A 25,805-nucleotide genomic window follows, 5' to 3' on the forward strand; every position below is an offset into this window, starting at 1 on the left:
ATTAATATTGTAAACAGGAATGGCAACTACATTAGTACACACACACACACACACACACACACACACACACGAACAATCTGAAGAACACTTCAGGTACTTCCCAGGTCAGAGGTGACTAACCTCCCACATCCACGTCATGCAGTTTTTGGGAACAGCACCATTTTCCACATGTTCTATCTTGGGGGCTTCTCCGCAGGAAATTGCTAAAATCAGTGCCAGCAAGTGTGACATTTTGAGAAGTTTCATGCTCTGGGCTCAGCTCCACTGGGATGTGGTTTGAGGTGATGCAACGCATTTGAATTAGGATCTCGAGCAGATAGTAACAGCAAAGACCTTTGCACTGGATTCAACTCCAGACAAGAGAGCAAGCTCTAAGACACACTCAGTAACCCGCAAGAACTAAACTCTGAGCAGGTAGGTCAAAGAAAAAAAGGTTAAGTGGGGACCTGATACAGCTGTTCAAAATCGTACAGGGCTTTTGATGAGAGTAAATCAGGAAAAACTATTTCCACTGGTCAGTCAGTAACTAGAAAGCATAAATTTAAGATTGCCAAAAGGACCAAGGGAGAGGTTAGGAGATTACACAGAGGGTTGTTAGGACAATAACTTGCATTTAAATAGCACCTTTAATATAGTAAAAGTCCCAAGGCACTTCACAAGAGCGTAATCAGACAAAATTTGATGCTGAGTCACATAAGGAGATATTAGGACAGCCTGGTCAAACAGGTAGGTTTTAAGGAGCATCTTGAAAAGGAGAGAGAAGCAGAGAGGGAATTCCAGAGTTCGGGCCGAGACAGCTGAAGGCACGGTCGCCAATGGTGGTGCGAAGGAAATCAGGGATGCACAAGAGGCCAGAATTGGAGGAACACAGAGTTCTCTGAGGGTTATAGGAGGTTACAGAGATAGGGACATGCAAGGCCATGGAACGCCAGTGGTGGAGTAGAATCCATGATCGTTAGTAAAAAGGAAAATGCATAAATACTTGAAATTTTTTTTTGGAAAACAGGAGAATGAGACTAAGTGGATTGCTCTGTGAGAGCTGACACAGGTGCAATGGGCCGAATGGCCTCCTTCTGTGATGCAAGATATGATCCTGTGTGACACAGGTTATCTGACGAACGGGGTTATTTTCATATTCCAAGAACACACAGAATTGTCCCATTGATCCACAAGCACACGGTCAAACCCAGTGAAGTTTAAATATTAATTTGTTTGGGAAGCAGGGAAGTCATGTAATTACCGGATGGCACAGAAGCAAAGTTGTGCACAGCAGGGCTGAGTGTCAGAGTAACGCCTAGTGCAGTTAGTGCTACATTCCATGGATGGTTCCTGAGCAATTAGCAAGTTGTCAGAATTTGACCACAAGGCAAACTAACCAGTAATTTCAACACAATTATCTGCCAGGCAATCAGCAAAGTTTAGATAGACTCGCAGTTGCTGAATGTGGGCAACGCAAAAGGTCCCACCCATTAACCCAGAGTAAACAGGCTGCCTCCCACTGCAGGACATGAGAACATAATTCAAGGCTGACGTTTCAGCGCGGTACTGAGGGAGTGCTGCACTGTCGGAGGCGCCGTCTTTCGGATGAGACGTTAAAACCGAGGCCACCTGTTCACTTGGACGCAAGAGATCCCACAGCGTACTGAAAGAGCGGGGAGGTCTCCTGGTGCCTGGACCAACATTCATCCATCAATCAACACCTCCAAAACCAAATCAGTGCTATTTGTGGGATCTTGCTCTGCGCAATTTGGCTGCTGTGTTCGTTACAAAACAAATGACTACACTTCAAAAGTGCTTCATTGGTGGTAAAGCACATTGGAACGTTCCAGGACCAGGATCGAGTGCGATATAAGTGCAAAGGTTTTTCTTTCTGCTTAGCAAAGGCAGTAAAGAAAGAATGAATTTGCATTTATTGAACACCTTCCATGACCTCAGGACGTCCCAAAGCGCCCGACCAATTAAGTACTTTTTGTAGCGTAGTCACTTTTGTAATGTAAGGAAACGTAGCACAGCAAGATCCCACAAACAGCAATGAGATAAACGGCTAGATAATCTGATTTAGTGATGTTAGTTGAGGGATAAACACCGACCAGAACACTGGGGAGAACTCCCCTGCTCTTTGAAATAGTGCCACAGGATCTTTTTTGTCCACTCGAGGGGGCAGACGGGGGCCTCGGTTTAACGTCTCGCCCCCAAGTATCCCTGGGCCAATGCGTTGGTCGAAACGCAAATGGAAGATTTGAGTTGTGCAAACACGTCCTCATTAACAGGGCATTGCCCAATTTCAACCCGCAATAAATTTCCAGGCACCCCACTCAAAAATACCATGCCCTGCGATTGCAAGGCACGGATTGAAGCCTGGGGTCAGGGAAGAGTTAGGAACCAGTCCTTGATCGCACGACCGATTCCATCGCCTGAACCCGATTTAGTAACCAGCCCTGTAATCGCTCCGAATGGAATTCTTTCTACTTGGAGTTTTGATCAGGAAGTTTTAAAAGTTAACAAACGAAAGAGATTGCAAGCAAAAAAAAAGAGTTCTGACACAAGATCGAAACCCAAACCGTCATTCCGTCTTTTCCCTTCAAGGACCTGCCGTGCATTTCCAGCAGTCCCAACCAAGGGTCAAAGTGGTCGCAATCTGAGCTGGAACGACCTGCACCGACACTTCCCACAGGAGAACAGAGCATCGGGCCAATAAAACTCCGAGGAGAACACAGCATATTCACCGAGCAAGAATCAAGTTTAGTAAATAAAAAAAAAGGTAAATTCAGCCTACCGTAGGGACCATACGCCAGGACTATCCGAGGTGAAAGATTGGCAGAAGCAGGAGACAGACAGAGAAAGAAAGAATGTGAGAGAAAGAGAAATAAAACCCACACAAAAGAGCCCTCGCGGTTGGCACCTTAGTTTTTTTTTTAAAAATTCATTCTCGGGATGTGGACGTCACTGGCACGGCTGGCATTCATTGCCCATCTCTAGTTGCCCCTTGATAAGGTGGCGGTGGGCGTCCTTCATAAACCACTCTTCGCGGTTTGATACAACTGAGCGGTTTGCAAGGCCGCTTCGCAGGGCAGTTAAGAGTCAACCACGTTGGCGTGGGACTGGAGTCACACGTAGGCCCACACCGGGCAAGGACGGCAAGTTTCCTTCTCTACAGGACATTAAGTGAACCAGTTGGGTTTTTTAAAAAAACGACAATCCGACAGCTTCATGGTCACTTTTACCGATGCCCCCTAGCTCTTAACTTCCAGATTTTTAAAAACGGAATTCAAATTCTCAATCTGCCGCAGTGGGATTTGAACTCACGTTCTCCGGATTACTAGCCCAGTAACATCACCCTGTGGCGGTGTGACACACAAGGACCCCAGTCAGTTTCAGCCGAACATCGACATGAATGCCACATCCAGCAAAAACCCCTCCCAGTGTTGCGTGGGATGGCGCCCAGCTGTGCCAACAGCAGGATGGACCAAGCAGAGGTCGGGCACTATCCCGTGTGGGGTGAGGGCGGAAGATTGGGGGGGGGGGGGGGGGGGGAAATTGTGGACGGTGAGAAACCAAGTTATGCCTCCTTCTAGTTGGCTCGAGAGGCGCACCGTTCTTGCCATGCAGGCAACAGGGTACAGCACAGCTAGGACAGAACAGGCCAAGGGCCTGGGGCCGTGGAACCTCTGGAACAGCTGTTTCAGAATTTGCGAGGAGCTCCCCTTTTTTTTTTAAAAAAAGCTGGAGTTAAGCCTTTTGTGTTAACTTTGCCACATTTTCCAATAACTGCACCAAATATATCTTTGTACAATTTGGACAGGTGTTGGTAATCCATCCAGCATCAGTGGGCAGTGCCTGTTCATTACCCTAAATCACGGGTTTAATACAAAGCTGGGACCTAGAGATCTCACAAATAGAGGGGGGGAGGGGGTGGAAACACTACAAATACTGGAAATCGGAATTAAATAGTGGGAACGCACAACATCTGTAAAGAGAAAAGGCTTTCGTCGGTTGTTGATCCTTCATCAGAACAACTGGAAACATTACAGATGTTGTGTATTTCCAGCAGTTTCTGTTTTTATGGCAGGTTTCATGTGTGCACAAGTTGTTCCCCCAGGTCGAGAGGACATACAACAGGGATAAAGGCCCGGTTTGAATCTCTCAAAGCAAGTGGCCGGAGCTCGGGAGTGGCTGTGAAATGGAAGTTTGACAGTCTTATTATTTAAATTGGTTATTGACATAAAAATCCTATCAGAGATTAACGAGTGGGATTGGGGATCAAACATTCCCGTTATCCACAATCGGGATTAGGGAGGATTTGCCCGTGACTGCGAACGAATCGGCTCATTCCATGGGAGGGACCTGTCCCTCCAACTTTAACAAGCCGCTGCGTTCAGCATAGCGGCCAGTTTTCAAAACCCACTCTTCAACTGGTATTTCTCCGCCAGGCTCCTCTTCGCCAACCCGGGATGGAGAGTTGGGCACGGGGCGGGGCGGGGGGAGCCCCCCCACAATGAGCGATCCATAGCAACACCAACAGTGGGTACTGACACCACCCACAAATCACACTGCACCATCCGGCTCCCTCGGATCGAGGTGTATAGGAGGCACGATGGGAAGGTGGGAGAAGAGGGTAGTCCTTGGAGAGTGACAGCGGGGGAAATATATTAAACACTCCCAACCAGTAAATTATCTTGCATGTATAAAATCACCCCAAGGTGGGCAGGAAAGCAAAGTTAGTCATTGCCACGGAAATTTGGTTTAAAACAGAGAGATTATAAACAGTTAAGAGGCTGTTATTCAACCATGGGATTTGGATAACGTGAAACTTTTGAGTCATTGCAAAGCAGTTTCCACTTCACAGCAACACTCAAAGGCAGTGGAAAGCCCACATCAGACTCTGGGAAACAGCAGGGCATGGCCTCTGGAAAAGCCTCCCGCTTGGCTTCGATGTCACAGCGCAGTGCCAAGCCTGGACTACGGTGGGCTCAGTGTTCGGCAGGAACCTCCTGGGCACTTAATAAACTGGACGCTGTTTTTTTAAAAAAAATATATATATAATTCGATGAGAGGCTCCCAGTCTCGTGCACACAAATTATTTAAAATTGTACCGGCTGGGATTGTCATGTTGCGACAGAACAGGTCAGTTCCTGCTGCAGTAAGAATGTGAATGTTACCATAGCAACATCGGCACAAACCAAGAGGCTGCGTTAGTGCCATAGTCTCCCAATCAACCGTTTATAATATGGCAATGGATTGTTATTTTTAAATCCTTAATTTTACACAGAATTTACAGAAACAGGCCATTCGGCCCAACTGGTCTATGCCGGTGTTTATGCTCCGCACGAGCCTCCTCCCACTCTATTAGCATATCCTTCCATTCCTTTCTCCCTCAAGTGTTTTTGTCTAGCTTCCCCTTAAAGGCATCTACGCTATTCGCCTCAACTACTCTATGTGGTAGCAAGTTCCACATTCTCACCACTCTCTGCGTAAAGAGGTTTCTCCTTAATTCCTCATTGGATTTATTAGTGACTATCTTATATTTATATTTTGGAATCCTTAATTTCCTTTTTAAAAACTGGCGGTGAATCGAACCATTGGCGATGGGGAGACGTGGGAGCAGAAGATATACTACACATTGCGGCAAGTACGTTTTTTTTCCCCCTCACCCCCGGCATTGGATTATCAACTAACAATTTTATTCAACGATTTTTACGGTAATGCCCTTGACAGTCCCCCCGCGGTCGCAGTTTTGCCATTATTTGAACGGGTGCTGGCCGCCATTACCTTGCGAGTCCATTCTTTTGTCCCCGTAAACCTTGCAGGTGAACGCGTAGCGCAGCGCAATGGCCGCGAAAAACATCTCGATGCAGATGATGAAGTTCTGGTATCCAGCGGCGACGGTCCCTTCACCCACAGAGACGTCGGCCGAATCGATCTTTGGAATGGCCCCACACTTCTCCAGAATGGCCAGCAGCATCCCTGAAACAAGACAGAGCGTGCAGGAGACGGATTGTACGTCATCACCGCCAAATGGAGACAGCCACATGACACGAGAGAGATCGGAGTGGGGAAGACATGTCCGCTAAGCATCAACTCTTCTAATAAGACTGCATTTATATAGCGCCTTTCACAACCTCAGGACATCCCAAAGTGCCTTACAGGCAACTAAGTACTTTTTCTGAAGTGTAGTCACTGTTGTAATGTAGAGAAACACGGCTGCCCATTTGCACACAGCAAGATCCCACAAACAGCAATGAGATAATGACCAGATCATCTGTTTTTAGGTGTTGGTTGAGGGATAAATATTGGTCAGGACACCGGGGAGAACTCCCTGCTCTTCTTCGAAATAGTGCCATGGGATCTTTTACCTCCGCCTGAGGGGTCATCGGTTTAACGTCTCATCTGAGAGACGGCACCTCCAACAGTACAGCACTCCCTCAGTATTGCACTGGAGCATTAGCCTAGAGTCTGAGTGGGACTTGAACCCACAACCTTCCGATTCCGAGGCGAGAGTGGTACCAACTGAGCCACAGCTCATGGAAACCACCCATGGAAGACCTGTGTAACAGAAAGGATTCACGCCTTTGCTCAACCTGTCCCCAGACATGGCCAACTCTGCACGTGTCTCGTTACCTCCCAACACCGGGCAGTCCAACTCATCAACACACCATCAGTAGAGGCCCAGAAGGACCTGGATTCGATTCCTGGTTCGCGCCGAGTCAGGACGGCACAAATTAGTGCCCGAGCTTGGAGAGGGAAGGGGAAAAGACGGCCAGGTTCCCTCGCTTCTGACTGCGATCCAGTGCACGTCCACGCACGGAGGGAGGGAGGGAGGGAGGGGCGTTGGGCAAGTATAGGACCGGCCTCGACTGTGACGTCCCTTGCAGTCGGATAGTCTGCCGACACTTGTGCATCATTGAAAGCCGCTTGGGAGGGTAACCGGTGCCCACGGGTAGGAGGCAGGAGTGGTTACAGTAAAGAATCCCACATTGCCCTGTGTTAGCTTGTTTCACTGCCCAAAATCACTCAGGCTGCTCTCATGCACCCTCTAGTGGTCAAAGATCACCAGCAAAGGCCTGGGTGTCGACTTATTTGGTTTGGGAGGGGAGAGAATGGAATTAAAATAAAAAAGGTTTCTTTCTGCTCAGGTCAAGTTCAAATTTTAGGCTGCATTTCGATCGGGCATTTTTGAAGGGACAATCTGGAGAGAGCAGCCCGAGATACCCCACACAGCCAGGGAATGCTCGCAGACTCGGGGCCCCTTCAATAGAGCTACAAACATTGGTTGCATAAGAAATAGGAGGAGGAGTAGGCCATCCGGCCCCTCGAGCCTGCTCCGTCATTCAACAAGATCACGGCTGATCGTCTACCTCAACGCCATTTTCCTGCACCATCCCCATATCCCTTGATGCCTTTAATATGTTGAAATCTATCGATCTCTGTTTTGAATGTGCTCAATGACTGAGCCTCCACAGCCCTCCGGGGGAGAGAATTCCAAAGATTCACCACCCTCTGAATGAAGAGATTTCCCCTCCTCTCTGTCCTAAATGGGCTAGCCCGTATCCCGAGACTGTGACCCGTGGTTCTAGACTCCCCAGCCAGGGGAAACATCCTCCCCGTCGAGCCCTGTAAGAATTTTGTACGTTTCAATGTGGTTTAATTCTCTCAGGGGCTGGACGCCGGCAATTTAAAGCAAAACCCCCGGCCACTCTGAACTCGAATCTGCTGGCTTGCGGCAAGACGGGTGCCTGAAGCTCTCCGGCATCACACCCATTCTCCACGTGCAGGCCTAGTCAGGCCGGGGAGGCCATCACAGCCCAGCCTAGTCTAGTCTGGTCTGGTCTGGTCTGGCCCCAGCCCAACCTCCACAAGCATGCACCTTCCAGCAGGAATCACCGGATAGCAATCAGGAGCTGATTTTTCTTTCCCCCCCCCCCCCTTTCCGAGTCGAGGGTGTTCAGGCTAAATTGTAGCTTCCAAAAGAAGTCATCTAAACGAGCGCAGAGCAGGGATTGAACCTTGAACTTTCCGAATCCGTTTGGCTCCGCACCACACAGGGTGGGACACAGTGACCCACCTCGGCCATCGGAGAAGCCCGGCTGACTATTTTAAAACGCTAAGCTCACAATTTGCGTTTGATTTCTCGCACCAACTCTTTCAGGCGAAAGGTCGTGGGTTCAAATCCTACTCCGCTTGAGCGCAAAATCCAGGCCGACACTCCCATTGCTGCACTGAGGGAGTGCTGCACTGTCAGAGCTGCCTTCTTTCGGATGAGACGTTAAACGGAGGCCCCGTCTGCCCTCTCAGGTGGTGGACGTGGACGATCCCACGGCCACTATTTCGAAGAAGAGCAAGGGGAGTTTGCCCTGGTGTCCTGGCCAATGTTTATCGCACGACCAACATCACTAAAACAGGGACCTTATTTCCTACATTGCAACAGTGACTACACTTCGTTGGCTGTAAAGCGCTTTGGGGTGTCCTAAAAAGTCATAAAAGGCACTACAGAAATGCACAAGTTTTTAAAAAAAAAATTCACACCAGCAGAGAAGAAAAATCGGTTAAGGAAAAAAATTCACAGAAGAAATAATCCGGACCGCGCGACAACAGTGGTCTGGTTGAAGGACCCTGGTTATATTCTTGCGGTGTTGGGGGAGCTGCTCCTCCTGGCCAGGTTACGTACGGCCTAGTGCGACTACAGCCTCTTACGATACAGTTCCCACAGTTAAAACATTCCCAAAATGGAGCCTCAGGTCTGTGGCCGTGCACCGTCCCGTCAGCAGAGGGCGCTCTCTGCTCCAATCAGAGTCACCCAGGCCGTCCGGTCAATTAAAGTCACCCAGGCCGTCCGGTCAATTAAAGTCACCCAGTCCGACGGGCAAGTTACAAGCTTGCAAGAAGCCGGCAAATCTTATTCTGAACCGCCGGAAAGAATGTGTACATTCTTCAAAAAATGTACATTGGTCTCCTTCAGGACAACATTTCAAAAAGGAAAAGAAACGCGCGCTTTTGGGGCTCCCCCCACCCAACACCATCGACACGAGGACCGCAGCATTTCCAGGAGGAAGACCCCCCACCCTGGCACCTTCTCAGGACTTTGCCCCCCCCCCCCCCCCCCCCAGAGAGCAGTGGACCTTTGGAACAAATTGCCAGCACGTGCAAGCTTCGAAAGAGAGCTGGTTCAGTTCCTGGCTGGGGCGGAGATCGCATCTTATAAAAAAGGCAGGTGAAATCCCAGGTGATACAAGCAGGGTCAACGTGGTCTCCTGGAGGAGTTTCGGCCTCCCAAAGTGGGGTGGGAGAGGAATTTTCCAGATTTTTTTCTCCCCCCACCCCGGCCAATTGGCCTTGGGTTTTTTTTTAAAATCTGTTTTTTTTTTTGCCTCTCCCAGACAATCACAGGGCGGGTGATGAGTAGTGGGTGTCTAATCATTGATGCTTCAGGCGTCACTCGTGTGGGGCAGGCTCGACGGACCAGATGGTCTTTTCATACCAGTCATTTGCGTCTGGTCGTGCGTTTTCAAATCCCTCCGTGGCCTCGCCCCTCCCTCTCTCTCTAACCTCCTCCAGCTCCACAACCCTCCGAGATCTCTGCGCTCCTCCATTTCTGGCCTCTTGCGCATCCTCGATTTTCGTCGCCCAGCCATTGCCGGCCGTGCCTTCAGCTGCCTAGATCCTAAGCTCTGGAATTCCCTCCCTAAACCCCTCTCTCTCTCTCCTCAAAACCTACCTCTTTGATCACGTGTCCCAATATCTCCTTAAGTGGCTCGGTATCAAACTTTGTTTTGACAAATCGCTTCTGTGAAGTACCTTTGGACGTTGCACCACATTAAAGACACTACATAAATGCAAGTTGCTGTTGTAGGGATAAATGTGGCCTCATCAGAGAACAAAAGAATTAGAAAGGACAGAGAGATGTTCTTCAGTTGTCAACTAGGTACAGTGCCAATAATACAGTGCGCATTTATATGATGACTTTGACCCAGCAAGCATCCCAAGGCATTTCATGGGAGGGTAAACAGATACAAGCAGCGATTGAGGGGGGGGGAGGTGGGGGGGAAGCTCAGGGAGGCGATTGAAAGAGACAGGTTTTGCGGAGCCTTTGAACGGCAGCAGGAGAGGAAGCAAGACCAAAGAGTTTGTTTTGGGGGAGGGGGGGGTGAAATTGGAGAGTGTAGGGCCAAGGTGGCCGACTGTTCGGGGGTGGGGACACACAGCAGGCCAGAGTCGAGAATCGGAGGGCACAGGTTGGGACACGGGGCTGGAGAAGGAGCAGAGGCAAGAAATAAAGACGAGCATTTCACAACTTCAGCAAGTCCCAAAGCACTTTACAGCCAATTGAAGTATTTTTGAAGTGTAATCACTGATGTAATGTAGGACCTTGGCCCTACTCTCCGTGTCCTCCCTCTTCCCCCACAAACTCTTCGATCTTGCTGCCTTTCAAAGCCTCCCCAAAATCTGTGTCTCAATCTCCTCTCCGAGCCCCCCCCCCCAAACTGCTGATGTGTTTATCCTCTCATGAAACGCGGCAGCCAGTTTACGCACAGCAAGATCCTGCAAACAGCGAAAAGTGATAATGACCAGATTATTTGTTTTAGTGATGTTAGGTGAAGGATAAATATTGACCAGGACACCAGGGAAAACACCCCTGCTCCTCTTTAAAAATAGTGCCATGGGATCTTTTAACTCCACCTGAGGGGGCAGACGAGGCCTTGAAAGAAGGCACCTCTGACAATGCAGCACTCCTTCAGTACTATACTGGTGTGTCAGCCTAGACTTTGAGCTCAAATCTCTGGAGTGGGGCTTGAACCCACAACCTTCTGACTCGGAGGCGAGAGGGCTGCCCACTGAGCCACGGCTGACACAGGGATGGTACTGGGACACAGGATCGTCGGCACAAGCACCCACAAACTGACTTCCCCTTCGGAACAGCAGCACCGTGACAAGATCAGACACCCAGAGGGGGCAGGGAGGGAAAAGTGCAAGCGCGAGTGTCTCTTCACTGCCCCCCCACCCCCCCACTCCAAATCAAGACCAGACTCGTGCATCACCCAGCAGCGAGCGGGTAGCTGGGGTTAGACGGCCCCTCCGGCTTCTATGGTACAGGGGGAACTTAGGACAGGAGAATGGGTTTGAAGGCAACCAACAAGATTACATCAGTCCATTCACACCCACACAAACACGGTGGCGTATCTGTTGCCCCATTTTTCAAAAACAAGCAGGAGCACTCACCCTGCCAGAAGGAGAGGAAGATGACAGACTTCACCATGAAGAACTTGAGGACAGGGCTGTAGGGGCTGAGGAGCTCCCGCGTGGCAAAGTAGAAGAGGAAGAGGGCGTACAGGGCGAGGCTGACCGAGATGTTGTAGACGATCGTGACGTAGAGGTAGCCACTGGCCACGCTGTGTGCGAGAGGGGAAACAGCACTCAGTTCAGCATTCCAAAGTAAACAAAAAAAAACACTTGACCACGGCTGTAAACAGAGGCCATGAATCTGGGAAGAGTTATAGGCGGCAACAAGATGCAGTATACGGGCCAAATTTTGTGAAAACCACCCTTGGCGTTGGAACGCTGCGTTCCTCTAACTCTGGCCTCTTGCCTATCCCTCCCCCACTCCTTCCGCCCCACCACTGGCGGCCCCAGGCTCTGGAATTCCCTCCCTAAACCTCTCCTCCTCCTCCAAGACCTTCCTCCTTGTCCAAGCTTTTGGTCACCTGTTCCAACATCTCCTCCTTTGGCTGGGTGTCAATTTGGAATTGGCTTTAGTGTTCCGGAAGGGCTAACACGACTAGGGTTTCTGCTCTGGAAAGTGCATATGTGCGGGCAACGGGTAAGGACAGGATCAGGCTCGGCTGTGATGCTCTTCATGGTTGAATCACTCATCGATACACAAAGTTCATGCATGAGGAATGGTGATTTGAGGAAGTGCCAGCAGGTACCCACCACTGGTAGAACTGTACCTCCCCCCCCCCACCCCAAAGGCACCCCCCACTGGTAGAACTGTACCCCCCCCCCCCACCAAAGGCACCCCCCACTGGTAGAATTGTACCTCCAGCAGAACCATCTCCCCAAATACCCTGCACCTGCAGCACTGCACCCCTAGTGGAACTGCACCTCCAACCAGCACACAAGAGCCATGGAACTGTACCCCAGTATAATTCACTACCTTCAGGGGGCAGGGGAATGGTGGGGAGGGGGCAAAAGAGCCAAATGACGATGAGGTTACAGTTAGTGGTTTCCTCACTTGAAGTCGCCGTCCTTGTATTTGCCGAAAGCCTGAAGAATCACAGTGATTATGGCCATCAGGGGTTTCACCACACAGAACTGGAGGGTCGCCTGTAAACAACAGCAGACTCAGCCTTGATGACCAAAAAGGAGACGGGCAGAAGGTCTGCCATTAAAAGAATGCCAACAGATTTAAAATCAAGTACAAGAGACCAAACACGCCAACGACCCAGACTATTCCACATACACAGAATTACATAGAGCCTACAGCACAGAAACAGGCCATTCGGCCCAACTGGTCTATGCCAGTGTTTATGCTCCACACGAGCCTCCTCCCACCCTACTTCATCTATCCCCATCAGCATAACCTTCCATTCCTTGCTCCCTCATGTACTTATCCAGCTTCCCCTTAAAGAACCGTTCTAGCACGGGTTATAAAGTCACTACCTGAGATTTGTAGTTAGACTGCAGAGGACGCGTAGTCACAATCTGCAATGGTCAAGCACTAAACTGCGAATAACACACTTTTTAAATTTATAAAGTTGGGCGTTCCTTCCTTCTTTACCATCATAAAAAGTGGTCGATGGTGTGTTGGGTCAAGGAGACACTCGGGAAGCTGTTAGCAAGTAGCAATCGAATGCACACAGCATAGGGGTTTAAACTTGCTCTGGCACGGCACTGATTAACACGTTTGTGTAAAATAAGCATGTTAATAACCGTTACAACGGCACGCAATTGAATTTTACACAACTGTGTTGGTGACAAAAAGGAAGCATTTTGTCGTCGTTGGGATTACGGATTGGATTCTTCATTACTGCTCATATTGCTCACAGTTATTGCTCCCTGTTTTTAGTAAGCAGGATAGAATTTACATTACAGTCTGGCTATTTGCACCTCAGTGCAAGACAGGGACATACAATAGTTCAGGAATGCCTTGGTCTGCATGTTTCCATCGCCACTGTACTGGGATGGGGACCCATTCAACAGTACTGGTTTGACGGTGTCAATATGTGTAAATGACGATCCGGATTCTTTCCCCTCAGTCTGGTTCAGTAATAACTGAAGTCGAATACATTTTAAAGTTCAACACATCTTTAATAGCAGGGTTCTTAGTCTGCAGCATTGATTTGGACTCCTGATAGAGTCCCTCTATGCTGGCAGAGCAAGAACAAAGACATACAGAAATCCACACGTTTTTTATACAGATGAATAGGGTTGGAACATACTTAACGAGGGTCAACACCAATCATAAGCCGGGCATAGGTTGCCATGCGAGGTTACATTATTTCCGACCAATCATAAATCGTCCATGTGCTGATCATGCTGCTGTTAGACATCAAAGGGGATAACTTCCTCACTTTCCAACTTGTAATGTTCTTCCCTGTTCCTTCTGTTCCTTATCTCCCAACCTGGAATGTCTTTCAACTTTGGCTAAGCTCGTTACCTATATTGATCTGCCATAAACATGGAGACATTCAGACCAGTCCTTGACTCACATCAAAGACCTATCATTGATAAGACAATGCAGGCCTGCTGACTAACCAAACATATGGCCCAGCAGGAGGGCCAGGCCACTTGTACCAATCTCAGTTACTAACTAATTAACCCTTTCTAACCATTTTGCATTCTGCTTCTTTGCCACATAGGCATTTTAATATTTTACCAAAAACTGACCACGTAGGGATTCTCATAAAGGGCCAAGCTGTACGATTCGAATCTACCCCGGGCTGGTCCACAAGCACGGTCTGGGTTTGAACTGCAATGTCTGATGTTGGTCAACTCAATTGTACGAGATTGTTTTTCAATGTTCCCTTGTTACAATACAGAAACAGTTTGAGCATAAACACTGGCATGGACCAGTTGGGCCGAATGGCCTGTTTTTTGTGCTGTACGTTCTACGTGACATTTTTAGAAGGATTGTGAACCACAATCTACGGCGCTGACTTTGTGCCAATGGTCAGTGTGTTTGAAGGCAGGAGACAAACCAGATGTAGGTGGCTCCATGGTAGCCTGAGTGACCAAGGATGAGGTAGTGCAGGAGAAGCTGCTCCCGTTTCAACACTGAGAAGGATAGTAAAGTTTGTAATTAACTATGCCAAGTATAGTTCGTTTACCTGTTTAATGTTAAATAAATTTGTCCGTGGATTGATAGCCTGAACTGCGGTTTAATAAGAGCCCATCGAAGGCAAGGAAATCAGGCGCTAGCATGTGGTGCGTTCTAGTAAGCCAGAATACAGCAACAAGGGCGCCCTGTTTGATTCTGGGGTCTCACTACCTTTACGCATCGGGCAGGTAAAGAGAAACACCCTGGTTCATCAGTCCGCTTACAGAGGTGGTCATCGATACTAAACCCATGTTGTATATCCAGCGTAAAAATCCCAAAACAACAAAGACCAAAGTATTAATAAAAGGAAGTGGAAAGGTTCTAGTCGGTGAAGGGGGAACACCAGAGTCGGACGTTGAAACAGCAAAATATAAATCAAAAAGCAGTACTCGAGTTCTGATGAACATGGCAGTACATTGTACTTTCAAAAACAAAAACAGGTGCCTTAAACAATGTCCCAGCACTTGCAACAGACCTGAATCAACCTGGGTACTTGTATTTTTGTAGGAAAGAAAAGTGCCAAGCTGCACTCCAGAAAGAAAATGGCAAAAATGGAGTCAGGTTGTGGGCTCCTGCCCAGTTTCAAAATGGCTACTTTGTATTTCCCCAAGGCTTCACGGAAAACAATGCCGTGGGCTGATTAAATTTAAAAAGGGACTGTATTTCTTGACTATTCAGCTATACAAAACCCTGGTTAGACTGCACCTGGAGTACGGTGAGCAGTTCTGGGCTCCGCACCTTCGGAAGGACATATTGGCCTTGGAGAGAGTGCAGCTTCGGTTTGCTAGAATGATATCCGGACTTCAAGGGTGAAGTTACGAGGAGAGATTACACAAATTGGGGTTGTATTCTCTGGAGTTTCGAAGGTTAAGGGGTGATCTGATCGAAGTTTAAAAGATATTAAGGGGAACAGACAGGGTGGATAGAGAGAAACTATTTCCGCTGGTTGGGGATTCTAGGAGTAGGGGGCACAGTCTAAAAATTAGAGCCAGACCTTTCAGGAGTGAGATTAGAAAACATTTCTACACACAAAAGGGTGGTAGAAGTTTGGAACTCTCTTCCGCAAACGGCAATTGATACTAGCTCAATTGCTAAATTAAAATCTGAGATAGACAGCTTTTTGGCAACCAAAGGTATTAAGGGATATGGGCCAAAGGCAGGTATATGGAGTTAGATCACAGATCAGCCATGATCTTATGAAATGGCGGAGCAGGCACGAGGGGCTGAATGGCCTACTCCTGTTCCTATGGCGGCAGGAAATGAAAGGGCTTCTGGACATTTCCACTTTTTTTTTTATTTAAAAAAAGCATGCTTGAAGAATAATATGGCCCAACACCTACTGCTCTTTACTAGAGCTTCTCATAAGCCATGAGATGCTGGAGCTCCAATCGCACACTGGCCACTTGAGGGGTGTTACCAATTCAACGCGGTTCCTTTCTCCTCGGGCAAGAGAGGGAATGAATTCTAACCGGCTGCAAATGCCACGGTAGGACATTGGAGATCAGGAGCTCGATACGTAGGGAATCAAGGGCCCAGGCTCACGGCCAGTCATTCCCGAGGGCTGCCCTTCAGTCAGCCACTTAAAAGTTAGGCCAACAGGACGAAAAATACAAGAAAAGAACCTGGCAACGATCTGGGAGCACTGGGGTCAAGGTTCAAAGGTGATCGTACCTGCTTGCAGAAGCGCAGAAATCCGATGGAATACGTCTTTCCCCAGAGACAACAGGTCCCGTACATACAGCTGGACCTGGAGAGGAGATAGAGGTTAGAAACATACCTGGGGACAGTGGGGCAGTCTTGCCGAGGCACTACAGAACCGGGAGGCTTTAAAGAATTTTGTTTGGTCAGCTGCATTCAGAGAGAGGCCCAACTGCCTAGAGTCCCCAAACCAAACTATTGAGATATCCATACAAGCACAAACTCTGTCTCCCACTACAAAATGCACTCTCTTTCCCCATAAGGACACACTCCATTTACTTAAGCCCAGACAGTTGAGACGTCGGTTGGCAAGAGACAAGGCTCAGGGAACCTCTCCCCTACCAAGTGCGAGTAGGAGTATTGCTGGAGTCTAATCAGCTAAACCCGCACAGTTTATTGGCAACAGGGAAGAGACACCATTGTTCTACTGCAGTCTTCGCTTGTGTGGAGAAACAATCTCGTAAATGAAAGCAACAACACGCATTTATATAGCATCTTTAACATAGTAAAACGTCCCAGGGTGCTTCACAGGAGCATTTTCAGACAAAATATGACACTGAGTCACATAAGGAGATATATTAGGACAGGTGACCAAAAGCTTGGACAAAGAGGTAAGTTTTAAGGAGCGCCTTAAAAGAAGAGGGAGGTTGAGAGGTTTAGGGAGGGAATTCTAGAGCTTAGGGCCTGGGCAGCTGAAGGCACGGCCGCCAATGGTGGAGTGATGAAAATCAGGGATGCGCAAGAGGCCAGAATTGGAGGAGCGCAGAGATCTCGGAGGGTTGTAGGGCTGGAGGAGGTTACAGAGATAGAGAGGGGAGGAGGCCCTAAAACTGGAATATGTTGGCTGTGAAACTGGTAGGTTCAACACAGGCACGATAAGTGGGAGACTCACTCAATGGACTTCCCACGAATCTCGGACATTATGGAACTCTCTCCTCCGAGGTACTCGTAACACAAGCTGAGAAAGTTGTAGATTACAAAGGCTGTAAGAGAAAGAGAGAAAGCCAGTCAGTCAGTGACACTTAACACGACTTTACTGTAAGCTTCCGACAAGCAAACAATCAAGAGTTTTACGCCTTCACTTCAGTATTAGAGAACACGAGTTCAAATCCCACCGTAGCAGTTTGAGAATTTGGAATTCATTTTTTTTTTTAAATCTGGAAATAAAAAGCTGGGATCAGTAACAATGACCACGAAGCTGTTGGATTGTCGGAAAAACCCAACTGGTTCACTAATGTCTTTTAGGGAAGGAAACCTGCCGTCCTTACCCCGTCTGGGCCTATAAGGGACTCCAGGCCCACACCAATGTGGTTGACTCTTAACTGCCTTGTGAAGTGGTCTAGCAACTCACTCAGATGCATCAAAGCCGTTGTTTTGATGTCCAGAATGGTGTCCTGGCCAATATTTATCCTCAACCAACCTCACTAAAACAGATTATCTGGTCATCATCACATTGGCTGTTTGTGGGATCTTGCTGTGCGCAAACTGGCTGGTACGTTTCCTACATTACAACAGTGACTACACTGCAACATGTACTTCACTGACTGTAAAGCGCAGTGGGACTTCCTGAGGTGGTGAAAGGCGCTATTTAAATGCAAGTTTGTTCTTTCTTTACAGAGAGCCCACCATTACCTTCTCAGGGCAACCAGGGATGGGCAATAAATGCCAGCGTTACCAGCGATGCCCACATCCAGAGAATTAATTTTTGAAAGTCTACATGGATGGGGTCCTGTTGAGCACTAGCACCTTCTCATTGAGTGGGAAACTGTGCATTTAAGAAGCCATGATGTGGAGATGCCGGTGATGGACTGGGGTGGACAAATGTAAGGAATCTTACAACACCAGGTTATAGTCCAACAGCTTTATTTGGAATCACAAGCTTTCGGAGCTTCACCTGACGAAGGAGGAAAGCTCCGAAAGCTTGTGATTTTCAAATAAAGCTGTTGGACTATAACCTGGTGTTGTAAGACTCCTTACATTTAAGGAGACGAAGAGGTGTGCATTTTTTGTGGGCAAAGAGGGACAGTCCAATTATCCTGGAAATAATTACAAGGAGAAGCCATTGTCTCCCTCTCACAATTCCCCCAACGAAAAATAGGGAATCGATAAAACTGGGGTGGGGGAGGGGGAAAAAAAACCAACCTTTGTTATTCTAGAAATTTCTGGATTCATCCAGTTTTTAAAATGGCACATTTTCCCTTCAAGCCAGAAAGCTGCAGCCAAAAATATCCTCACAACGAATCAGCCTCCCACACACCTTGTGGACTCGGGCACGTGGCAGAACACGGGACACGCGGCTTGTTATTGAAGTGAAACCCAAGAGCGAATCCTCAGCGCTCAAACGGCGTCCTGTAGCAGAAATATTTTAACCTGCATCTCTTCAATTCCAAGCCCCACCAGCGGCCCACGTTCTCCAATCACAAACAGACACAAACTGAGCCCTGGGCCTACTGTCAGCATCCGTCCAATCCAGTAATGTGAGCAGCCCGATCAGATGCTTTATCAAGTGTACAAGAGGTCTCCACAGTCACACAGAGCTTGAATCATTTCACCGAGTCACCCGATTATGTTTGATCGTTAAGGGAATATTCTGGGACCAGGCCCATCAACCAAGCTTTTGTGTTTATGGGGGAAAAAAAAAAAAAATTAAAGGGTTCAGAAACACACAGTCTTGCACTTGGCAATAGCCAGGTCTCGTGTTCATGGGGACGCTCACACACAGAGCTTCCCCTCCCACGCACTAGGGCTGACAACCCTCTAGGATTGCCCTGGAGTCTCTAGGAATTAAAGATTAATCTCCTGGTTGCTGCTGCGAGCAAACACCAGGGAGAAACATCATAGGAGGCATTTATAAAATAAACTGTTGTGTTTTTGTTCATTTTCTTAGAACGCTTGTTTAGGAGCGATAAAAATATTGGAGGTGGCAGAAAAGGCTGTTTGACGGGGCGGTCGGAGGTGAGAGGTCGTGTGATGAAACCACCAGGCATACATTGAGAATTGGCCCCCTCTCTACCCTCAGCCCCTCCGATCCCTCTCCGCCCCGACGCCCTCCGACCCCTCCCCCCCGACGCCCTCCGACCCCTCCCCCCACGCGCTCCCCCTCTCCCCCCCCCCCCCCCCGACGCGCTCCGATCCCTCCCCCCCCCCCGGACGCGCTCCGATCCCTCCCCCCCCCCCCCGACGCGCTCCGATCCCTCCCCCCGACGCCCTCCGACCCCTCCCCCCGACGCCCTCCCCCTCCCCCACACACACAGCCAGCTGCTCCCCCCTCCAATCCCTCCCCCCCCCCGACGCCCTCCGACCCCTCCCCCCGACGCCCTCCGACCCCTCCCCCCGACGCCCTCCCCCTCCCCCACACACACAGCCAGCTGCTCCCCCCTTCAATCCCTCCCACCCATGCACTCCCCCCCCCCCCCCCGTGCACGCAGCCGCTCCCCCCTCCCGCCCACACAAGCGATTTATGTCTAAAATCAACATATTCTCACTCAAGAGGCCGTAGGGAACGGGATAAATGTTGCGCTGGTGCAGCGGGGGAACTGAGGCAGAAGCAGGAAAATGGGAATGTTGTTCATCCTCTCCCCTGGCAGATTCACAATAAAAGGCAGTTTATAAAAACACAGTCAAGGCTGCTGGGATAAAAAGGTCCCTCCAACAATTACACCCTGTCTCCGTTTATTTCCTCTGAAGGGAATGAAACACTGCAGGAAACCGATTAATGAGATGGTGCAGCTAAGGCAAACAGATAGTCGGGAGACACTTTTTTTGCAGAGTGTAGTTCTTAATTTATTTTTTAAAAATGCACCCAGTGCTCTGTTTAACATACCACCTAAAAACCACAGACTGCAGAGCACTACACTGCTGTGTACACAAAGTATTAAACCCACAGGAGCTGCTGAAACGCCAGGCTGTGTTAAGAGGAAACTCCTTTTGCTGGGAGCAGCCCATTTGTTCCATCAGACTGAGTGTGTGTGTGTGTGTGTGTGTGTGTGTGTGTGTTCCTGGTCAGCTGACCCACTCTGCCAACAAACGGAGCAGAAACAACCGTCACAAGCCATCGTCATCCTCTCCAGAGCGCCAGCACCCTGCACGCAGAGCTAAGCCCACGCTCCTAGGAGCTGACAGGACAGGACAGGCCAAGGGGGAACACTCCCATTGCCACGGAAAGTACACAGGGCGGATGGACCTGTTTCAAAGAGGTTTAAGGCAGTTCCTCGAATATTCAAGCTAAAAAGAGCAAGCGAAGGAGTACGAGATAGAGAGAGCACGCATGAGAGCGAGAAGGAGTGCAAACACAGAACAAGCACACACGAGTGTGACAGTGCAAAAGACATACAAACTCAGGTGATTAAATGCACTGCCAGAGCATTCATTCCCCTCCCTTCCTCCCCCGCCCCCTCCATCCCGAAGTCACTGGGGTGTCTGACACCCTCCAGCATTTCAAGCAAGGACCCATCATTCATGCGTCAGCCGTAACAGAGAGCGACAGCAGGCTATTCGACCTCAGTGGGCGTGCGGGGGCAAGCATCAGAGCAGAGTCCAGTCCTAGCCACATCTGCGTTGCTGAATAATGATTATGAACAGCAACACAGGGGCAATGCAGTCAACTGAAACAACCCTAATTCCACGGTTACTCAGTGCAGAGCAGGGATTAAACCAGAGGCCTTCCTGGTTTGTGTGGTTCAGCTCAGAGCCATTAAGGGAGCCAAATTATTGTTTCTTACAGCATGGGCGGGGGCGGGAAGAGGGAGGAAGGGGTACAAGTTTGACAAGAAGTTTCATCCGTCGGACACTTCAGGCAAGTTCCTCAGACTGAGCTGAGCACTGCAGCTGGACACCAGAGGGCATTCGTCTGTATTCAGGGCTAACCCTGAACAGAACAAGTGATGCACTGATCTCACCAACATGAACAGAGCGTTGTAAAGGGGAGTGGTGGAAATTAAAATAGGCAGAGAGAGAGAGAGAGAAAGAGAGAGAAAAAAAAATCTAAAATTAGACACTGGTAGCTTTTTTTAAAAAAAGATTAACTATTTAGAGATGCTTACTCTCATGAAGACAATTAAAATTAACAGTCAAATGAATCCTCTCTTTCAATCCGGTATCAGCCAAAACAAACAACATTCCTTGCTTTTGTTTGAGTGAAGGTGGGGGCCTCATCCACGCTACGCATTTGTGCTTTCAGATGATGCATGTGAACAATGTCCAGAACGTAGCAATGGGAAGGTCGTTCAGCCCCTCATCCACTGGTATCCACAAAACCGTAGCCCAGCATGAAGATGTGGAGAGACAACGGAACGCTGCCAATCCTGGGCCCAAACCCAGGGAATTGTTCAGTCAAGATATCTTGGAAAGGGACCCCTAAATGAAGAGCAAGCCGTAAGGTTGCTGGATCAGGAGTGGGAACCCTGGCTGAATTTTGGGACCAATTGCAGCATATAATGCAATTAAGCAAGTATAATTGTTTGCTTAAAAATCTTTAACATCTTCCAGTCTGATGAAAGATCATCGACCTGAAACATTAACTCTGCTTCTTTCTCCACAGATGCTGCCTGACTTGCTGAGTATTTCCAGCATTTTCTGTTTTTATTTCAGATTTCCAGCATCCACAGTATTTTGCTTTTGATGCAGCATATAATTGCTACCCTGAGATCATCCAACTCAGTTCACACCTCCTGCTCTACATGACACAGTCGAACACTTTCCAAACTAAGTGACTGGGGGAGCCCTACATGTAATCATTAAGTGCCAGCTCCACTTATCGGTCTATTGTTTACAAAGTCTAGCACAGGTTGTCACGAGACACAAGTCCCTCCACAATGATCTGTAACCTCTCTCACTCTCTTCCAATTCTGGCCTCTTGTGCATCCCCCACCATTGGTGGCCGTGCCTTCAGCCTTCTAGGCCCCAAGCTCCAGAATTCCCTCCCTAAACCTCTCCACCTCCTTTAAGACTTTGCTTAAAACCTACCTCTTTGACCAAGTGTCTGGTCACCTGTCCTAATGTCTTCTTTTTTGGCTCTGTCAATTTTTTTCCAATTACACTCCTGTGAAGCACCTTGGGATGTTTTACTACATTAAAAGGCAGAATATAAATGCAAGTTGTTGTAGAGATTTCATAAGGAATACTTAAAAGATCAATTATACATTACTAAACCCACACCTGTTGGGGGATGGCTAAACATTCACTGCTTTAGTGAATTATTGATTACTATAATGGTGATACTCAGTTAACTCAATCCAGTATGTATGGTACTTGCATATTGTTAACTGGAACACTAGATGGCCCCCTGATGGGAGGAAGCACATTGTAGCAATGACATTCCAAGGTCCCTCTTGTACTGTTTGTTATTCTTTGACGAGAAATCTAACTCTCCAACTCATACTTCCCAACCAATTACCAATCCACGTCACAAGGATACCAATACTAATGGCAACCTGGCTCAGTTGATAGCACTCACCTCAGTGCACTAAGATTGTGGGTTTGAGGCCACTGGGTCTTAAGTGCATAAATCAGGCCAACACCGAGGGAGTGCCACATGGTCAAAGGTGCCATCCTTTGCACGAGATCTCAAACCGAAGCCCGGTCGGCCTGTTCAAGATCACGTGTCACTATTCGAAGAGCAGGGAGTCCTGCTGGTGTCTTCACCAATTCTCAGCCTTTACCAAGAACAAATCAATCGGTCTTGCATCCAACTGCTGTTTGAGAAATCTTATGGTGTGCAAATGGACTCCCACATTTTGACTACAAAAATCAATCGCTTCATAGTAATTCCTTCTACGCGAAGTACTTTTGAGATGTTTTGACAGAGATAAATAAGGTTGTTTTCTTTTCAAATGCAATTTTGGCCGAGGTACCAGAGGAACTTCAGGGAATGGGGTGCGGGGAGACCAGAAAATTAGCGAGGGGAAAAAGAGCAGAGTTTTATTTCTGTCGTCGGTTATCAGCAGATTGAACTGTTCAGAGATCGAGTGCAGGTTTTTCTTTAAAAAATTTAAATAAAATCTCCACAGAGTATTTGCTAAAGACAGCCTTCCTCACACAAGCCAGCTAAGTTGGTGTCAGAAGAGGAAACAAACTGTGCACTGAGGATTAGATATGTTTTTGTTCTGTGAAACAAAGGTTCTGTTTAAAATCTGCACGGCCTTGAGCTTCAATGACAAACCATTTTTAAAAAAAAAAAACAGGCTGCAATTTCAGAACCTTAATGAAGCTGCTTAAATTTAATCTTAGAATCAGCAATACCCATACACTCCCGCAGTAACTCCCTTCCTGCCTGCACATCCCATCCCATCCCCTAGGCAACCAGAGCAGATGTTGTGCCACTGAAGTCCCTGGAGAGATTAACCAAAACACATTGCTAGGCAACAGCCTTTGAGAAAATATCCATGTTCCCTCTAGGCCTCAAAGCCAAACAAACATGGCTACCATCTCAGTGTGTGCCATCTGCTGTCACTTTACAGGTCACTGTGGTAAACAAAAGGACTTTGCAAGACAATTGTGACACCCACACAAGATTGCCCTGTCACAACTGTGGAAGAACATCTAAATGTCTACATAAATTACAGCCAACTTTAATTAAAGGGGTCATGCAGTCAACCGTTAGTGGTAGGACCTCCAGCTGAACAATTGCACCACTAACAGTTTAAATAAGAACACAGCCACCATCTTAAGTCAATGATCACACAAGTTAATGGAAATTTTAAAAAAATCAGGAGATGTATAACAGTCTGCCGACTTGCCATCACCCGTTTTACACTATTGCACAAAGTCAAGATCTACCCCATTTTTCACAGAGGCCGAGGGCCTGCGTCACAGTCAATCTCAGCCTCATCACCCATTAACAAACAGAACGAGTAAGCAAAGATGCAATACAATAGGCACTATTCACGTGGTGCCAAGATCCAAGATAAGATAAGCTGAGTGGTTCAGTTAGTTAGCGCACAGCCCTTTCACCTCGGGGGGGGCCTGGGTTGAAAAATTAGCCCGGAGCGATGAAATGAAAAACTGGGCTGCAAGCATCCAGTGTAGAATGGAGATTCAGACACAGTCTCCACCCAGCTCTCCTAGTGGGCAAGACTCCGCACAATGCACGCGGTCAATCTCACCACAGCCAAGTGACTGCTGCGGGAAGTGCAAGTCACACACTGGTGCAGTAATCAAAGCTCGTCTGCATTTGGCGTATTGTTGAGCTTTACCCGACATCCAAGCCATGTTATATTTGAACTGATTACCAAAGGTGGAACTGTCGATAGCACCAACATCCCGCACTGAGAAGCACAACATGCACTCCAATAAATAAATGGCTCCACGAAATAGACATGACTTTATAACCAATTTAAAAAGTGTGTACTTCACTCTTATGGTAGCTGGAGTAGGGTTTCTATTTATTTTAAATGGGAGGTTAATTAACTAGAGCAAGTGTGCTTTTAGTGCGGGGGAGGGGAGGGGGGGTGAGGGGAAGAGAAGAGGAGAAATGAGGAAAGAGAAGACTTGTTTGGGCTGAAGGACAGGGTTGCATGTCCAGCTTTGAGACCGTCCCATTAAAAATTCAACTTAAAAGAAAATGCTACACCCATGATTGGACAAGTACGTGGGTAAGAAAGAGGTTTAGCACAGGAAACAGGAAGAACTTTTTAATTTATAGAGGGATGCAAAATGCACTAGCAGAGTCCACGTCCATTGTTAGGAATAGGTTAGGGAGGTGGTTGAAGGAAAGGGGAATAAAGGGATGTGGGAACAGGGCCGGCACATGGGATTAGGACGACTGCTCATTTGGAAGATAATCGTAGACCGGTTAACCAAAACGGCTGGTTACCGTGCTGTAATTCTGTGTGCGCAGACACAATGAAACTTGACACTTAGAGTGGGGCAAGAGGACTTTGAGTCTAGAATTACTGCTCTCCTTCCTCCCCCTTCGACTCTAATTAGAAAGGTTTGCCCACCCCCTCTCAATGGAGGCCGACCTTTTAGGTCTCCGCACACTGGGAGCAGCTGTACTGGAGGGTCGTAGGTCAGGGTTCAGGTTGGCTATGGAGACCAGTCTGGAGGCACTCAAAACAGCAGAGCACTTGCTTCACAGTGCCGTGCTGCATGCTCGTCGGTAAGGTGTAGGTTAGCTCTCAGATACTGGTGTCCACCCAGGCTTCGGGACCCCTTGTGCAAATCTGGCAGCATCACAGGGCTACACGGAGCACGTGCACAATAGTTTATAGGATTCGTCACGTTGCCGAGATTGCCTGCCCTAGTGAGTCGGCTTGTTGGGAGTCACTGATCAGCACAGCGAGAGGGATCAGACCGTAGTTATGCCCAAAGGTAACTTTACTCATCACTTGATCCAAATTGTACACGTTCGTGTTAAACCACGAGTCAGTTCAACCATGTACCGTCCAAGATGGAAATTTCGGCTTTCATGGGTCAGCAACACTGTTATTTCCAATAATTTTGTTGAAACAATCAGGGGGAAGAAAACCCCAAGGAGGATGTTAATCAGACTGCTTTAGAATGGCTCCTAAACGTCTAACTGCCCGTAGGAAATTGGAACCAAGATGTTGGAAATCCGAAACAAAACCAGAAGATGCTGGAAAAGCTCAGGTCAGTCAGCGCCTGTGGGGCCAACAGTGGAGCCAAAGTTTCAGGATGTGGCTCCCTCGTCAGAACTTCTGGCAAAGGGTCCACATCTGAACTGCTAACCGATCAGTTCTCTCCGCAGAGACCGACTGACCTGCAGACCGTTTGCAGCATCTTCAGGTTTTTGTTTATGAAATTGGGGCCCCCGTTAGCAAGATGGCCTCCTTTTAAA

General features: G+C 48.2%; 1 protein-coding gene across 3 annotated transcripts in view; it reads right to left on the minus strand.

The window, feature by feature from the left end:
* Nucleotides 1–25,805, minus strand: part of tmem184ba (transmembrane protein 184ba) — a 60,774-nt gene that overhangs the window by 2,128 nt on the left and 32,841 nt on the right. For 2 of the 3 annotated variants that reach the window (XM_067974562.1, XM_067974561.1), the window contains exons 4-9: nt 16,902–16,992; nt 15,983–16,058; nt 12,227–12,318; nt 11,215–11,384; nt 5,770–5,964; nt 2,777–2,797 (exon numbers count right to left, since the gene is read on the minus strand). In XM_067974562.1, the coding sequence (XP_067830663.1) occupies nt 2,777–2,797; nt 5,770–5,964; nt 11,215–11,384; nt 12,227–12,318; nt 15,983–16,058; nt 16,902–16,992 (645 nt within the window). The remainder of the gene's footprint in view (nt 1–2,776; nt 2,798–5,769; nt 5,965–11,214; nt 11,385–12,226; nt 12,319–15,982; nt 16,059–16,901; nt 16,993–25,805) is intronic. The other variant, XM_067974563.1, reaches the window with a different exon arrangement.

The sequence above is a fragment of the Heptranchias perlo genome, chromosome 40, assembly GCF_035084215.1.
Source record: "Heptranchias perlo isolate sHepPer1 chromosome 40, sHepPer1.hap1, whole genome shotgun sequence".
Taxonomy (NCBI): Eukaryota; Metazoa; Chordata; class Chondrichthyes; order Hexanchiformes; family Hexanchidae; genus Heptranchias; species Heptranchias perlo.